At 43.9% G+C, this 17818-nt stretch overlaps 2 protein-coding genes across 2 annotated transcripts; one reads left to right on the top strand and one right to left on the bottom strand.

Moving 5' to 3' along the window:
• Positions 1-91: 91 nt before the first annotated feature.
• Positions 92-3962, bottom strand: ELL3 (elongation factor for RNA polymerase II 3). The gene is made up of 11 exons (XM_006201720.4): positions 3252-3962; positions 2967-3002; positions 2522-2634; positions 2207-2408; positions 2038-2117; positions 1818-1893; positions 1474-1636; positions 1352-1394; positions 1055-1226; positions 787-831; positions 92-704 (listed from the first exon to the last, which is right to left on the bottom strand). Exons 1-11 carry the CDS (start codon positions 3381-3383, stop codon positions 594-596), a joined length of 1173 nt encoding a protein of 390 aa, XP_006201782.1. The 5' UTR covers positions 3384-3962; the 3' UTR covers positions 92-593.
• An 11827-nt stretch (positions 3963-15789) lies between these two features.
• On the top strand, positions 15790-17602 carry SERF2 (small EDRK-rich factor 2). The gene is made up of 3 exons (XM_072962570.1): positions 15790-15937; positions 16550-16658; positions 17270-17602. The coding sequence occupies exons 1-3, from the start codon at positions 15931-15933 to the stop codon at positions 17331-17333; spliced, it is 180 nt and encodes a 59-aa protein (XP_072818671.1). The 5' UTR covers positions 15790-15930; the 3' UTR covers positions 17334-17602.
• Positions 17603-17818: the final 216 nt, after the last annotated feature.

Raw genomic sequence — 17818 nt, 5'->3', positions numbered from 1 at the left:
TTTTTAGCCCCAGAAGAGGTTCAGATACACAACTAGGAGTAAGAACTACTGCCTTTGGGGATTTAAGGAAATCATATAAACTTGTACAAAGGACACACAAACAATTAGTTTTAATTTTTTAGCTGTGTTTGTAAAAGAATTCATTTTCAGTACATGGGTAACACCCAAGCCCTTTCCCATTATATCCGGTTGTATCACAAGTTCCTTTAGCTCTGTTACTAAAAGTTCTCATTGTCTTAGGAAGGCTACCAGGCTAAATCCTAATATCCTGACGGTATCTTGTCCTGGAAATGATGTCATTTCTCAGGATTTGAAAAATTACTTGGCTGAACTAAAGGTGAAAAAGCCAGGCCTCTACTACTTTTTCCTAGTCTCCTGGGCACAGCTGTGGAGTCTGGGCACTGTACCCACACCCTTACATTTTAAATATGGCAATAATGAAAAGCAAACTTTAAGAACCTAGAGCAGCTCTCCTACTTGCCACCATGGACTCAGCAATGAGATGAACAGACAGTTGCACTCTATTTACTTAGTAGCTGCTTTGTTCCTTCATATCACACTGGGCCAGAGAGGTAAAGAGCCCTTTGACAGCTTCAGCTGCCTCTGTTCTTTTCCTCAAACTCCAGGATGAGACCTTTAATGTGGGACAATTTCTGATGCAGGTACTCACAGCGACGCTTTTCTTCCCTGTAACCTGGGTACCGCTGCAGAGAAAAAGCATCCATTTCAACAACAACAACAAAATTAATTCTGCCTTCTTGCTACCATTCCCAGGCCTTGTCTTACCTTCCTGAACTTTTTATATTCCTGGACTATCTTTTCTTCCAGCACCTGAAACAAAACATTAGCATCAAGTTCAACCTTGAGAAAAAACTCCAGTTCTCTTACAGAGGGAAGTAACTTCCTTTATTCTACCAAATTATACAGACTAATTTCCTCTTAAAACAAGCTTGCTTGTCACTTTCTTTGGTCACTGAACAAACAGGCTTATGGGCAGTTAGCAGGGAGTTTATGGCTAGGAGAGCTGGAAAACCAGCCTGGGTCCAATCCTTACCTTGTGTTCTGGAGTTCCTCGCTGAACTCTCTTGATCTCTGCTCCCAGCTCTATGAACCTTTGGCTGGCAGCCCCAATACGAGCATGCAGGATGCGGTATTCAGCATAATCTGTCTCAAAGTCCTGCTCATAAGCATGTTGCTGCTCTGCACTGTGGATGGCTCTGTATTGCCTGCCAGGAGCAGAGAGCTGTCACTTTCAATATCATTGCCCGAAAAGCTTCCAGCTCCCAGGAAGTTTATCTTAATATCTCATATGCATAAGACTTAATAAAATTGGAAATGCCAGGGGACTTACAGGAGGTAATCTGGTACTTCTTCAGGGCTTGGGGATTCAGAGTCTAGGAAGGAAGCAAGACACAAGGAGATAGTAGGCCTTTTCCCTATGGTGGCAGTTTCACCCTCCCCTCATTAACTCACCTGCTTGAACTGAGGGACTATGTGCCAGCCTGGGGCCCATGTCTTCATCTTTATCTTCTTGCTCCCAATCTTCTCCCTCCTGAAGGTTTTGACTTGGTGTTGGAGACAGAGTTCTGAGCCTCTTTTCTTTTAGTTCCACAGTGGCTACAGGTGCTGGACGTTTCTGTTGGAAAAATCTCTCTGTTACATAAACAGTAAGCCAGAAGCCTCATATTCTGCCCTTTTCTTGAAAATTACTTCCATATAATGAGCTCTGGAAACATGAAGATGAAGGCTGTCAATTTTTAAATTTTAGCTTCATTGGACACAACTCTCTTTGAAAAACCCTTGCTGTTACCACCTACCTTGTCCAGATGTTTCCGGCTAACAGAGGAAGGCAGTGCCAGATTAGGCTCTCTGTTTGGAAGATGGGTCTGGTTCCTAGGATATTTGAAAAGGGATTAGGGGAGATGAAGCCCAGGGTAGGAGGTAGGGCCAGATCTCTTACTACCGTATTCAGGGTGGAGATTAGAGAGGAAGACAATACCAGGGCTTCCCAGGTTAGTCCTACCCTGCCCCAAGTACCTTCCTTCCCACTGTGCCATGTGTTCCCTTGAGGAGCCTGGGAGTGACTGTCCTTGGCTGCTTGCCAGTGGATCTGGCACCTGGCAGGGAAAGTGGCAGGGGCACTTGGCTCTTTGAGCTTCAGGTTTTGCCCCACCTTATCCCAACTCCCTGCAATTTCTGGCCTCACCTCTCCTAGTGCCATGTGTGGCTGTAAAACTGTGTCTCTTTCAGAGTCGTCTCCCATGTTCTGCCAGTTCTCATGATCTCTGGCATCTTCAGTTAAGTTGGGTCCCTGAACTGAGGATGGGGCTGGGATAGAATCCAGGGCTGCCCAAATGGTGAGGCGTTCCCTGAGTGGGCCCAGGCAGTGAAGGCGGTTAGGCCCAGATCTGGAAAGAAGTGGTGAAAAAAAACCCAGGAGGATAGAGAACTTTGAAGTACCTCTGGACATTCCCTTCCCGGACTTTCCACAGTCTCTTACCTGCTACCTGTTCTCCCTTACCTGCCTAAGCGCTGGCACACAAGGTCCAAGCCACCACCAGGGCCCTCCTGCCCACACTGAGACACTATGAAGGAGAAGAGGCAGGACCAGCCAGGGCCTGGGAGCCTCAGATACTGTGGGCAAAAGGAGATGGTGAGCCCCATGAAGTCAGTTCCTCCCCCTCCTGTCAATGCCATTTCTCCCTGAGCCAGCTTAAGACTGAAGATGGGTCCCAAGGGGCTCGTTAGCACACCAGGTGCAGCTGGGCCCAAGTTCCCCAGGAGGTTGAGACAGCACCATCTCTGCAACCGCAGCCACTTGGGACCACAACGCCAGCAGCCCCCTCTCCCCATTTAGGGTTCAGTTCTCGGAACTTCCTCAGACTGTGACTACTTTCAGCCCTGATGCGACTTTCCTGTCTGTTCTCCCCGCATGCCACCTCCACACACCCCAGACCCGCACTTACCCCTCGGTTGCCTTGGAAAGCAATCACTGGGCGAACCTGCCGGGAGAGCACAGAGGCGAGCTAAGCGTTGGTGAAGCGTTGTCTTCAGAATCCAGCGTTGGGTGCCGGCGGGGAGTAGAGGGTGTTCGGGGAAGACCTGCCTCACGCTTCACTTGTAGAGGTGGGGAGGCTGGAGTCTAAGGGTGCTGCTCCCCATCCCCAGGTCCCTTCGCCAGGGTCGTCGGCTGAGGCCCGAGATCCCGAGGGGCAGGGGCTAGAGAGGATGGGGCCCGGAGCCGGTCACACCTGTTGCCGCTGACACTCCTGCAGCGCCCGCAGCGCCGCGTCGTTGAGTCTGAGAAGCAGGAGGCTTGTCCGGGCAGCGGGGGTGAAGCAGAGCCGGAGCTTCCCACTCAGAAGCTCCTGGGGTCCCTCCATGGCTGCGAGGTCCAGAGCAAGTAAGACGGGAGCCACAGACGAGGGCCACCACCACCTCCTCCGTTGTGCAGGACTAGGCTGTCACACCCCGTAGCCCAGGTCGGCCCCACCCCCGGCCCCACCCACAGCCAGCGCCACTCCAGCGATTTCCCAGCCGCGTGGGCGGTGCTTCGCTCTCCCGCACATCTTAGCGCGGACCTCACGGGTTTCTTCTTAGATTGGTGTGCATCTCATTGGGCTTTTGGAAGGGGATCTCCCAGTTACTGGGAGAAAGTCTGCGGCCAGCTTCAGACCCCTCACTGGAGTCCCCAGCCCTGCCTCATGTTATCCAGCTAACCTGCATTTGGAGTTGCCGTATCTAACTGAAGCTGAACCTGCTTTAGACGCAGAGCGGGCGGGACGCAGGGCCTGGTTGCTGGGCGGGCTCAGCGGATAGCGCCAAGAGCCCCCTGAGAGCGGAGGACGGCTGACTCGAAGGGGCATTCCTGATGCCAGCGCCAGGCGCAGCGCTTCAGCTCTTTCCCGCCCTCAGTACTGCTGCGGACCTGAAGCTGGTTTCTAACTAGGGATGTAGAGAAAACCGGGCCCCGTGGGTGTCGTGGCAATGGTGAAGTTTGGCTGTCGGAAGCTGGAGCGCCCCCCATCGGTGGGCAGAGATGGGGGCGTGGTTGATGGCAGGAGAGTTGCTGAGCAGAGAGAACTCAGTTCCAGGTTTCCCCTCCTGGCCTATACACGTTGAGATTGGTGTGAAAGGGAGCTGGCTCTCTCACTCCCTCAGGAGGACCAAGAGATGCCACGAAGTTGCCAGATATTCTGGAGGTCCAGATCCTGGTGTAGTGAGACCCCGGGACTAATCTCCTGTCGACCCTTCCTGTCTCCACTTGTCCCTATTTGGGTATGTTTCCCAAGAACCCTGGTGTTCTCTTTCCTAGCCTGGATACCTCTGCTGACTTCATAGATCGGCATAATAAGGGTGACCTTAATTCCCTTCACCCCAAATCAAGTTATTTATACGTTTGTCAAAACTCATCAAACACTTAAAATGTATATATTTTAATGTATTTAATTATGTAAAATATATTTAATTATGCCTCAATAAAGTTGATTTTTTTTAGTTGTTTTTAGGGTTTTTTTTCTTCAGTAAAGTTGACTTTTAAGTCAGTGCAACTAACCTCCAACTCCAACAACAAATACATGTACCTATCCATCTCCTCAGGCTGTCTGTTTCTCTGGGTGATCATTTCCTAATTTGGTAAACAGTTGTGGCAATGGGTAAAGCTGGTCTCCTAGGGTCCTTTTTCTTCTCAGATGACATCTATGGCCTTTTGTTGGATTTTCCTGGATTTAAACTCAAAGGAGAGACTAGAATGGTGAAAATTTCTGGAGGGGCAGGAAGGAATAGTGCTGTAAGAGGCAACTAGGGAGGATATTTGGAGAAGAGAGAAGGGAGGTAGGGTTCTAACATTTGTTGGGTATCCACTGTGTGTCAGGATCTCTGTATGTTACGTGACTCCTACAATACCTTTTTAGAATAGATATTATTGTCTGCATTTTTCATTCATTTAGCAAATATTTATTGAGCACTTACTCTGTGTCTGAAAATACTAGATCCTTGGAATATACCAATGAACAGATTCTTGTTTTGAGAGAGCTTCCATTCTAGAGGGAAAGGAGACACTAGAAAAGCACCTATGAAATAAACATAAGATAGATAAATAAATAAATAAAATAGAAAACTAAAAAAAAAACCATAAGAGATACACTATATGTTCAAAAGTGATAAATGCTATAGAAAAAAGAGAAAAAAAGCAAAGTAAGGGGGTTTGGGTGTGAAGGAGGAGGAAGCAGAGGAGAGTGGAGAGGACTGACTAAGTTGAGTAAGTTAAGTAAGTTAGTTAGAGGAGGCCTTTAGGAGAAGATGAAATTTGAGCTATGCCCTAAAGGAAGTGAGGAATTGTCTTCCAGGCAGAGGGAATAACTAGTCAGTGCAAACTCTCCAAGTCAGAAGTGTGCCTGGAGTGTTTGAGAAAAAGGTGAGGCCAGTGTAACTGGAGCAAAGTAAGTGAGGGGGAGAGTAGTGAGAGATGAAGTCAGGAAGGTAAGAGGCAGGGGTGGAGCAGGTCATGGAAGCCCTTGTGGGCCATTTTAAGGACTTTGGCTTTTACTTAGAGTGAAATGGGGAGTCACTGCAGAGTTTTGAGCAGAGAGGTAACATGAAGTCATTTCTATTTTAAAAGGATCACCCTGGTTGCTGTTAAGAATAGATCGCAGGAGACAAGGATAAAAGCAGTATGACCTGTTAGGAGGCTATTGCAGTAATTCAAGCTAGAGATGGTGGTGACTTGCACGAGGGGGTAGCAGAGGAGGTGGGAGAAGGGGTTTGGTTCTGGACATATTGAGAGTAGAGCCGACAGGATTCCCTGATAGATTGAATACAGTGTCTGAGAGAGAAATGGCATCAAGAATGACTCTGGGATTTTTGGCCAGAACAACTAGAAGGATGAAATTGTCATCAGCTGAGGTAGGGAACACTGCTGGTGGAATAGGGTCAGTTCTGAACATTTTCAGTTGTCTGTTAGAATCCACATGTAGAGCATGCAGTTATATATACAAGTTTGGAGATGGTGAAGGATGTCTGAGCTAAAGATGTGAACTTGGCTGTACTTAACATATAGGTGGTATTTAAAGCCACGAGACTGGACAAGCTCACCCAGGAAGGTGGACAAAAGCCAAAAGGATTGCACCCAGGGGCACTCCAATCTCTAGAAATAAGTCAGTGGAAAGAAAAGCAAAGCCAACTGAAAGGCCATGTCCAGTGAGGAAGGAGGAAGAGAATGTGATGTCCTGAAAGCCAAGTGAAAAAAATGTTTCAAGGCGAAGAGACTGATCAACAGTGTCAAATACCATCAACAGACAAGTGAAATGAAGATTAAGAATTGACTGTTGGATCTAGAGATTATCATACTAAGTGAAATAAGTCAAAGACAAATATCACATGATATCACATACATGTGGAACCTTAAAAAAATGACACAAATGAACTTATTGACAAAACAGAAAAGAGACTCACAGACATAGAAAACAAATTTATGGTTACCAAAGCAAAAGGGGGGAGGGGGAAGAATAAACGAGGTGTTTGTGATTAGCAGACACAAATTACTATGTACAAATAGATATATTTATCTATATATATTATATATTTCTATATATATTTCTATATATTTATACCAGGTCCTACTGTATAGCACAGGAAACTATATTCAACAGCTTGTAATAACCTACAATGAAAAAGAATATGTAAAAGTATAACTGAATCACTATGCTATACACCAGAAACTAACACAACATGCTAAATCAATTATACTTCAATTAAAAAAAAAAGAATTGACCATTGGGATGAAAATGTCCTAAAATTGACAGTGGTGATGGTTGTGCATATCTGTGGATTATATCAAAAGCTATTAAATTGTACATTACACTTCAAATGGGTGAGTTATATGATATATGAATTATATTTCAATAAAACTGTTGTAAAAGAAAAAGGAAAAAATTGACCACTGGGTTTGTCAATGTGGATTAATTGGTAATCTTAACAAGAGCAGTTCTGGTGAAATGGTGAGGGGAAAGCCTGCCTGGAGGAGCTTTAAAGAGAATGGTATAAAAGGCATTTACAGGGGTATAAGAAACATGAGTTTTGCCAGATACAGGGCAAAGAAACAGGGAGTTAATTGCTGGGGGAAATCAGATCAAGAGAAGCTTTTACGGTAAAGGAAAGAGCATATTTGTATGCTGTTGGGAATTATTTGGGGACTATCTCCCAAATTCGAACAATGTAAGAAGGAAAGAGCAGAGGATTGCTAGAGTGATGTTCTCGAGTAGGTTAGAGGAAGTGGGATCTACTCAGGAGTGGCTTTCCACAGAAGCACAGGCAGTTAATCTATGGGAAAAGGCAACACAGGTGCAAAAGGTAGATGTCTATGAAAGTTCTCTTCTGATTCTTCAATTTTCTCAGTAAAGTAGGAAGCAACTGAGAAAGAGGATGAGGGAGGAATAATAGAGGTAGAGGGGTAAAAATGATGTGAAATAACTGCCTGGAAGCGTAAGGGAGTTAGTAATGTGTCCAACACTAAGGACTGGTGAGAAAACAAAAGTTTAGAGGAGCTTATCCAAGGTCACAAAGCGGAGGTTCTAAAATTGTCTTTGAAGAAATCAGGGATTCTGCGAACTTGGAAGGTAAAAAATTATACCTTTATTTTCACTAACCTCTAACAGAAATTTAACATCTTCAAATTATGAAGGTAGGCAGCAAACCCACTGGTACTAGCAGCACCTGTGATGTTCTCGCCAATAGAAATAAGGAGTATTTTCATTTCACATTACAATTGTTGGAGAGACAGCTAAACATCATTTGAATTCATTACTCCTTTATAATTACGATTTTTATTAGACTTGCCTCTTGGTGTTTTTATTTAATGCATGGATAAAAATGCACTGTTACTATACCACATTTTTATATTTTGATACCGATATATGAACATATTTATATCCTTACGATTCCATGTAATCTTAATTTTTTTATTTTAACTGTGGTAAAATACACAGAACAAAATTTGCCATCTTCACCATTTAAAAATGTACAGGTCAGTAGTGTTAAGTACATTTACATTGTTTTGCAGCCAATCTCCAGAACTTTTTCCATCTTGCAAAACAAACTCTACCTATTAAACAACTCCCTGTTTTCCCTCCTCCCAGTCTCTGCCAACCACTTCTGTTGTTTCCTTACTGTTTCTATGAATTTGACTATTCTAGATACCTCACAAGTGCTATCATAATATTTGTCTTTTTGTGACTGACTTATTTCACTCAGAGTAATATTTTCAAGGTTTATCCATGTTGTAGAATGTGTCAGGATTTCCTTCCATTTCAAGGTTGAATAAGATTCCATTATATGTATATCCCACATTTTCCTTGTTCTTTAATCTGGCAATAGACACTTGGGGTTGCTTCTACCTTTTGGCTATTGTGAATAATGCTGCTATGAACATGGGTATACAAATACCATGGGTGTATTTTTAAAATGTATTTTATTTTTATTTGCTTATTTTGGGCATCCAAAATCTTAATTTTTTAATTGAAGTATAGTTGATTTACAATATTGTGGTGTACAGCAAAGTGATTCAGTTATATAGCTATATGTATATATCTATATTATTTTGGGGGGATTTCCATTATAGTTTATTATAAGATATTGAATATAGTTCCCTGTGCTATACAGTAAAATCTTGTTGTTTATCTATCTTATATATGGTAGTGTGTACCTGTTAATCCCATACTCCCAATTTAGCCCTCCCATCCTTCCCCTTTGGTAACTATAAGAAATAAAAGATATCCAAATCAGAAGGGAAGAGGCAAAACTGTCATTACATGCAGATGACATGATACTCTATATAGAAAATCCTAAAGACTTTACACAAAAACTATTAGAACTAATAAATGAATTCAGTAAGGTAGCAGGGTACAAGATTAACATACAGAAATCTGTTGTATTTCTTTACACTAATAATGAAATATCAGAAAGAGAAATTAAAACAAAACAAAACAAAACCAGTCCCCCTGGGGGTGGGAGCAGGGGTGGAGTTGGGGGAGAGGTGGGAGTGGGAGGAGGGCAGTGCAGAGGTGAGGGTGGGGGTGGGGCAGGGGTGAAGGGGTACATTTCTGACAGCTCCTAAGAGATCCGTACCTAGACTCCTCCTCAGCCTCCTCTACCCTCCTAGACTATTGTATTCATTACCATGGTTGGGTTTTTAACCTAGTATTTATTTGTTTTCATGGAAGTTATGTACCTATAAATTCCTTACAAGGCATAATGAAAAATATTTATCCCTATCCCATTCTGCTTTCTACGGCTTAAAGGAGATTACAGCTCTTTCAGCTGTTTCTTCTGGCATTTACTTCTTTTTCTAAGTATCATGCCATTTCTGGCTTTTTAAGTTTCAGATATTAGCCATTGGCTTCTATTTTTAAAATGAGAACTTAATTCTCTCATCTTCTCCACATATAAGCATGTACTTTCTCTCTTCACTCTCCAAATGTAATATTATTTTTGTTATGAATACCATATTTAATGTTTACATTTTATGAGTTTGTAAATGTTATTTATAAGCTATGATACTTTGTGCGCTGTTTACATTTTCTTTTTTGTATGTTTCCCCTTGATGATAATTACCTCTTTTTTGGTTTGTGTATTTAGTTTGCATATGTACTTATTATCAGTTAATTCTAGATGCTCTCTTCTAGAAGTGGAAATTTCTTCTTCATATATTCAGTCAGATAATTTATCATTTTCAAAAGTCTTCATTTTTTTCTTAGAGCTTTTCATTCTCCTGTTCCAGTCTGAAATAGTTTCTCTCTAAACCTGCTACAAAGTTATCATCCTGGGATCTCCCTTCACCAGTTGCTTGGAAATTTTCTTCACATTTCTACTATGTTGGATACCATTTTTCCTGTATTCTATGAGTTCTTCTTTTGATTTACCCCCTTATTTTGGTGGACTACCTCCCTAATAGCTTCCTGACAAGGGTGCATGGTAGATAAGTCTTTTGAGACTTTGTCTAACTTTATTATATTCTCATACTTAATTGATGGTTTGGCTGGGTGAAAAAAACTAGGTGTTAAATTGTTTTTCTTCAGATACTGATGACATCACTCCATTGTTTTTTGGATTCCAGTGTTGCTGCTGACAAGTCTGAAGTTCCTGATTCTTTGTTCTTTGTATGTGACCTGTTATGTGTCTCAGAAGCTTTTAGAATCTTCTCTTTGACTCCAGTGTTCTGACACGTGGTGGTGTAGATACTTTCTTATTCTCTGTACTGGGCACTGAGTGGGGCCCCTCCATTTTCGTTTTCTTTCCTCTGATTTCTTTCCTCTCATTCTGAAACTCATATAATACAGATGTTGACTCTCCCGAACTGATTGTCTAGTTTTCTTATTTTTTTCCTTTCTATCACTATCTGTCCAATTTTCTGAAATATTTCTTCAATTTTTATCTTCCAACAGTTCTATTGATTTTTTCTTTCATCTATCATATTTTTAATTTCCAAGGGCTCTTTATCATTTTCTGAATGTTTGTTTTTAATAGCTCCCTAGTTTTTGTTCAATATCCTCTTCATTTCTGAGGATACTAATTATAGTCTCCCTTCCATTTTTTTTTTGTTGTTGTTGTTGTTGTTCCTGGAATTGTTTTTGATCCTCTGAGACCTTATTTTCTGTTTCTGTTTTGTTTTGGTTTATTTTTATGTTAAGTGTGTTTCCCCCAATGCTTGCTGATCCTTGGTTATCCACTCATCTCTACAAGCAAGGCACTAAAATCTAACTAGAAGCTTGGAGAGGGCGGGTTGCACTTTTAGCTAATCTACTAGATCATTTTATTATGTAATCCCCTTCAATTTATCTAATTATTCAAGCTTTTCCCCACCTCAGGGTCTTAGAATATGCTATTTCTGTAGTTTGTTTATTATTAAAATGTGTTTGGCTGAAGTAACAGAAATCTGACTCAAAGTAGCTTACACAAAAACAAATATGGTTGTTCTCATAGCAGAAAGCTCAGAGAGAGAATGAATGTTACAGTTGATGTATCCAGTAGCCCAAGAGCATTATCAAAGACCAAGTTTCCTTATTCTGCTTTGCTTCAACCTAAGGTTTGTACTTCAAAGTCATAGAAGCCAAAAGCAGCAGGGGCTATGTGCGTCTTTTTTTGTTTTGTTTTGTTTTTTTGTTTTTTTGTTTTATGTGCGTCTTTATTCAAGTCAGTGGGAGAGAGCTCTGTCCCTCTCCTCACAATGGAACAAAAGTCCTTCCCTTTGTTCTGATCAGGCCAATTTGTCACATGTTAATTCCTGAAGCTGTAACTGCCACCAGGTGAATACAATTCAATAATTGGTTTAGGTGCTGGTTCTTGAGTCAATCAACACTAAGAGTGATGAGTTTTCTTTGATTGAGCACCCTTGGAATTCAGGGAGGAGGTAAAGATTTTCCTAAAACTGTATTGCTCTTCCTTGATAAAGGAGGGATTTTAGAAATGTTTGGAATTCGCCCGCACTGCTGGAACTCTCTTCTACTTCCCCTACAGCTGGCTCCAAGCCTCAGTTCAAATGTCGCCATAGAAGTGGGTCTCTTCCATTACTCTTCATCCTTGCACTTTTAACACGTAATACAGTTTTTTTTTTTAATATTGTTTAGTTTGGCTACTTGTGAATTGTAAGTCTCCTCCACTAAAGTGTTAACTTCATGACGTCGGAGACCATGTCTATTTTGCTCACCACTGTATACCAGTGCCTAGAAGGGTCTGGCACTTACTAGATGTAGACTAAATATTTGATGAAGAATATGAATGAATAGTATCTTCCTCTCTAACTGAATCTCCAAAATATATTTTGAAGCCACACACTTTTGCCAGTTCTGCTACTACTATTTCAGTCCAAGTGGCCATCTTCTGTTCCTTGATGTAATAGACATCTTTTGTTTTATCTGTCTAGCATTTTCCTTTTCTGGGAAACAAACTCCCTTTCTTTGATAAAACTGTTTCTTCCCAATGCTAACCATGTGGTTCTGGTAGGGGCTGTTGTCATTATATCCTGCCCCACAACCACCTCCCCACCACAGGGGTAAGCTCCTAAACCATCAGAGTACTGTCCTGGGATTTTAAAAACTGAAACTAAAGGAAGCAACTCAGACTCTCTCTCTTGGACATGCTGTGAGATTCTAGGCAGGAACCACTGGTGGCCATTTCCTATCATGTTAAGGGATCTGGGTCTGAGAAAATAAAGCAAAGAGACATAGAGGCATCACCCTGACATTGGTTTTAGTTTCCCTTACAGTTAGTCACACCCCAGCCCATCCCCTAGTTTGGTTATGTAAACCAACAAATTCCCCTTTTTGCCCAAATTGGTCTGAACTGCATTTCAATTTTCTGTTACTAAATTAGGCCTGGCATCCTGGATGTCTGTGATAGCCTCTGGACTGGTCTCCCAATTTCCATTTATCTGCTCTAATCCACTTTCCTCCCACAGAGTGATCTCTTCAAAATTTACCTCCTGCTGATGAAGAGCACAGGCTGGATTAGACTCTGAGCCCCACCCATTATTATCTGAGCTTCCTTGGGCAAGCTCAGACTGTGCCAAAGTTTCTAAATCGGTAGAAAGGGGATAATGACACCGGAAAAGGTCATTGTAAGTGTCAAATAAGAAGAGTACACTTAATATATGTAAAAGCACTCATTTAATGTTAGCTAGCAATGGTATTAGCTGTAGTGACTCAGATCATATCACTACCCTACCTACTTACTGACCTAGTTTCATACCATGCTCACTAGGCACAAGTGACTTGCCTATTATCTATCCACTAATCTTGCGGCTGTTGATGGGATGACCTGAGGGAGCAGGGCCTTAGGGCCTTCACACATGCTGTTTCCTCTTTTTCTTTTTTTCTTTCAGCTGTTTCTTCTCTTGAAAAGTTCCCCTCACCCCCGTCCTTGGCCTGGCTAACTCTTCATCATTTTGCCTCAGCTCAAATGTGACTTGTTTCACTTCCTTAATCAAATTTAGGGTCTATCCATATAATCCCTTCACAGAACCAGCTGTACTACGATTTCTTACCAGACAGGTAGATGAATCATTCACAGATAAGTCTTTATTTAGATTACACTATCTGTTTTGATGGGTAGGTGCTTATGCTGTGTGTCCTGTTAAATATTTTGAATACCATCCTTGTGTAAAATCTGTTCATTTCTTTCAAAGCTATTTGCATAATATATATACACACACATACACACAGAAATACTTATATATGTATTATTTATAGAGAGAGAATTGTTTCTTCTCTACACTATATGCTGCATGAGCATGGTGATATGTATCTTTTGTTCGTCACTGTATACCTAATGACTAATACAATAGTTGGTACACAGTGCATAACACAATGAATATCTGTTGAAAGAATAAGTGAACTTTAGGGGATGGGGAGTAAATTTCAGTGGTAGAATGCAAGCTTGATGTACACAAGGTCCTGGGTTTGATCCCCAGTGCCTCTGTTAAGGGGGAAAAAAATGAGTGAACTTTTTGGCAACTCCTGGAAAAATAAGACTGGAGGTATGGCAACCAGTCTAGGTTCTGTTAGGATTGGAAATAGACTCTCGAGCATGGTGGGTAGAGTTGGGTGAATTAAGAGGAGACTATTTACAGGATTGGTCACTCTCTCACCCACCTGAGCTGCTGAAGTTAATTAAGAAGTAGCAGGTGTGAAAGAGAACTTGCTTCCTCGTCCTGCACTATTTCACTCATCTCTAGCTAGCTCAGATTTCCCCATGGGGCTGGTTCTGTGGTTTCTCTACATACAAGGGGACCCATGGGAACCTGGGGCTAGGAAACCAGATTCTTTTTATGAACTGTGGTCAGTCTGTTGCTGTAGGTCTGCAGATGATGTCCCCGCCCTTCAAGTCAAGTTTCCTCATCTTCTCACTTCATATGTGGGTTCCTAAACCCTGCCTCACCTCCTCTCTGCTTCAGAGCCTTGGGTCCCTGATTTAGTGTGGGAGAGGGATACACAAGGATGTGAATACCAGGAGGGAGGGACCACTGGGGGTCATTTCAGAGACTGGCTGCTACACAGGGGTTAGAGGAATCTGGAGAAGGAAGAAGTCTCAGGATTTGAAAAAGGAAGATGGAGGAGACATTAACTAAATATCTCTTATGGGCCAAGACCTTTACACCAAATTATCTATATTAATCTCTTCCACAATACTAGAGGGTAGATATTATTCCCATTTTTCATATAAAGAAATTGAAGCATGGAGAAAATAAATGTCCAGAATCAAATCCAGTAAGTAGCAGAGGCAGAATTTGTACACTGTTATGTGGGCCACTAATGTTGATATATTACATTCAGTATGTACCAACTGGTAGGAGACATGCTATCAGTGGTATGAGAAGTAATTTTAATTAGTATATAGACATAGCATTAAATCATACTGAAAATATAAAAATTAAATGCTTTCCAATCTTTTGATTATATAAAGAGAAAGCTTCAGTTTGAAAGACATGCCTTTTTTCATCTCTAACACTTGTTAATTTCTCCTAAGAAAGAGAGGGCAGGCCCCAGGTGCAGCACGTTGACAGTGATACTATTTTGGTAGTTTAATAATATTTCCATTTTCATTGTATTTATTTTTATAGTTATAGTTATAAATATAGTTATTTATTTTTAGTTTATAGTTTTGTTTGTGAACAGATGATACTGATTTTAAATTTACTAAAGGAATGTGAAGTTTGAGTTATATCCCTCATTTAAGACTGATACAAAATTTTAAAGTAATAAATAGTAGTTCAATTGATACTTGGGTATGGTAAAAATCATGAGGATGGTACTTAATGAGGTTTATTGCCTGCCCATCAGCTCTGGGTTGAGGAGGAAGCTAGTTTGAAGTTCCATCCTCAACTCGGTTCTGCTATGGGCACTAGCTGGAGAGAATCACAAATTAAAATTTACAACCAATCGTTTCCTGTGAGATTCCCTAAGTATTTCTCCTTTATCAAGTGAATTCCCCAGGACGAGTGGGGAGTCTTCTACAGATTAGTGAAGCTGGGAATGAGAATGAGTTTAGTGGGAAATCTAAGCTTCCTGTCCTATCCAATTGCCAATTACAAGCCAGGTGTGGCTGGTGGAGATAGTACAGTGGGAAAATGCCAGAAGGAGAAATGGATACTATGTGCATTTATCACCCTTTTAGTCCCTGATCCAACTTCATAGCCTGAGTTTGGGGTCCTCCAGTATTTCCAAGCTACATATTTAAAGCTTATGTGGGATATGAACAGGACCAAAATTTTAGGATATAAACGACGTGGCTGCGAATTTCTATATTGGAGGGGTTTGGGACAGGGGAACAGTGCGGTCAGAAGGGAGTTTCTGGATTGTGTTTGTACATGATTTTACACTGTATGTGAACTCAAGTGTCCAAATAGGTGGTTGGGTGGGGGGATCCTAAGTAACAAAGCCAAGTTTTAGTCTTGATAACACTGGCTGGACCACTTTGGCCCCCGCAACCCCCGCAACCCCCGCAACCCCCGCCCTCTGTTCCCCCAGCGTTCCCTCTGAACAAGTTTGTTAGTGTCCCAAACCGTCCTCGCATGAGGTCATTCTTCTAGGTCACGTGCCCGAGGCCGCGGGAGCGCCACATCGCCAGCCGCACCCGTCCGCCCCAACCCTACCCACGTGACCCGGCCTACTTTCTCCCCGCCCGACCTAAACGACTTGCTCAGGAAGCCCCGCCCCACGCAGGCGCTCGGCCTGCCAACCTCCGCCTCTCAGCCACCCAGCCTCCAGCGTGGCCGGCCGTCCCACGTGTTTCTTCCTGTCCAATGGAAGCGGGCGCCCGGGCGCGAAGGGGCGGGGAGGAAACGACGACTACGTTACGCTGGGAGAAAGGGGCGGGGCCTGCAACGTCGGACTGAACGAGGGGACGCAACGGAGGCAGGCCGGAGCCGCTGCCGTCGCCATGACCCGTGAGCACTGAAGCCCCCTCCTTTTGCCCTTTCCTCCCTTTCCATCCTAGATACGAGTGCCGAATTTCGGCATTGACCTCCTTTAGGCTTCCCCACTGAGGCCTTTCTCTGGGAGCGCTCTTTAGCGACCCTCACACTCGGAGCCCGGAAATCGATCCATTGCCCACTGCCACTTCTTGAGAATTTCCCCCCACCCTCCCCCGCCCCGTCAGGCAAGGGTCCTCCTCGACCTTCGGCGGTGTGGGAAGAAGCCCTGCGCCCCTGTGATAGACCCAGAGACCCCCTACTCCAGGTCCCTGCCCATCCCCCACAGGCCAGCTCGTGCACACACCCCGCCACTTCACTGGGCCCCCATGCCGCCCCGAAATTCGAAACGCGCTTCTAGCAGACTCCTTGGGACCGTCCTCCCACCCCCACCCCCCGGTTTGACCTGCCCCGTGGCAGCTCTCCCCCGCGCCCCGCCCGATCTGCAGCCTAGGCCCGGAAACGGGCCGGTGTCCGCGCCCGGGGAATGAAGTGTCGGAGCCTATTGGTGTTCGGCTGAGGGAAAAGGGTCGCCGGTGTGTGGCCAGAAAGGCCCCCGCGTCTCAGCCTTTTACCTTCTTTCTTTAGGCGGTAACCAGCGCGAGCTCGCCCGCCAGAAGAACATGAAAAAGCAGAGCGACTCGGTTAAGGGAAAGCGCCGAGATGACGGGCTTTCTGCTGCCGCCCGCAAGCAGAGGTAGCCCCAGGGAGGGGAGGGGAGGGGAGGGTGAGGCCTGGGTTAGACCAAGGGTTGTGCCAGGAAAGAGCTACCTCAGGGCTTACATATGGACTAGTCGTGAGGGACAAAGTGCATTGTTTCCTCTAGGGTTTTATTTCTCTAACCCTCTAAATTGTTGGCTCACTGTTACAGGAAGGGACTGGGGCGGGTGCCTGCCCTCGGTCTGATTTCTGAGTGCCCCTTGGGTCTGACCTTAAGGGCAAGGGCAGGGAGCTTCACATTTCAAATGCAGTAGTGGTTATGACATCCCGGTACTTTTGGCCCTCCTTGCGGTTCATTTGCCCTCCCTTTTCCCAACCTTCTCATTGGTGTTGCTGGGTGTGGTACTCAGCACAGCCTTGGGCCTGTGTGGCCAGACTTCTGACCCCTTGGGCAACAGCCAGATAGAGACTGATTGCCTTTTGAGCCCCAGCTCTCTTCCTCTTGTACTCCTAGGGTGGGAATGCAGCAGCCACATGCTGAATTTTGTCCCATCCACTTCCATCTTGTCCTTTGTGCCCTTCATCCCCCTGCATCTTGTCCTTTTTGCCCTCTGGTACCTCCCAGTGCCCCATCATCTCTACCCCCAGGGACTCGGAGATCATGCAGCAGAAGCAGAAAAAGGCAAACGAGAAGAAGGAGGAACCCAAGTAGCTTTGTGGCTTCGTGTCCAACCCTCTTGCCCTTCGCCTGTGTGCCTGGAGCCAGTCCCACCACGCTCGCGTTTCTCCTGTAGTGCTCACAGGTCCCAGCACCGATGGCATTCCCTTTGCCCTGAGTCTGCAGCGGGTCCCTTTTGTGCTTCCTTCCCCTCAGGTAGCCTCTCTTCCCCTGGGCCACTCCTGGGGGTGAGGGGGTTACCCTTTCCCAGTGTTTTTTATTCCTGTGGGGCTCACCCCAAAGTATTAAAAGTAGCTTTGTAATTCCTTGAGCGCCTGGTTTGACTGGGGATTTGGGGGGATGGGGATGGAGGAATGGCTGCCCTTTCCCACCAAAAGGGGAGAGAACTTTAGACGCTAAAGGTTGTGGATATGTAGATTAAGTGAAACATCACAGAAAAAACCTTTTATTGTACTACAACAAACAGACATATTCTAGGTATGTGGTAGAGAAATCCTCTAGGAACTTTAGGGACTTCT

The sequence above is a fragment of the Vicugna pacos genome, chromosome 6 (genome assembly GCF_048564905.1).
Source record: "Vicugna pacos chromosome 6, VicPac4, whole genome shotgun sequence".
Classification (NCBI taxonomy): Eukaryota; Metazoa; Chordata; class Mammalia; order Artiodactyla; family Camelidae; genus Vicugna; species Vicugna pacos.
The sequence above is the reverse complement of the archived record's forward strand: the minus strand, read 5'-3'. Positions and strand labels throughout refer to the sequence as shown.

Coding starts and splice junctions, on each gene's coding strand:
- ELL3 (XM_006201720.4), bottom strand. CDS start 3,383: ATGGAGGGACCCCAGGAGCTTCTGAGTGGGAAGCTCCGGCTCTGCTTC. Junction 1,227..1,351: donor GAAGTACCAGATTACCTCCT/GTAAGTCCCCTG, acceptor TGCTCCTGGCAG/GCAATACAGAGCCATCCACA. Junction 705..786: donor AATATAAAAAGTTCAGGAAG/GTAAGACAAGGC, acceptor TTTTCTCTGCAG/CGGTACCCAGGTTACAGGGA.
- SERF2 (XM_072962570.1), top strand. Junction 16,659..17,269: donor GCTGCCGCCCGCAAGCAGAG/GTAGCCCCAGGG, acceptor CTCTACCCCCAG/GGACTCGGAGATCATGCAGC.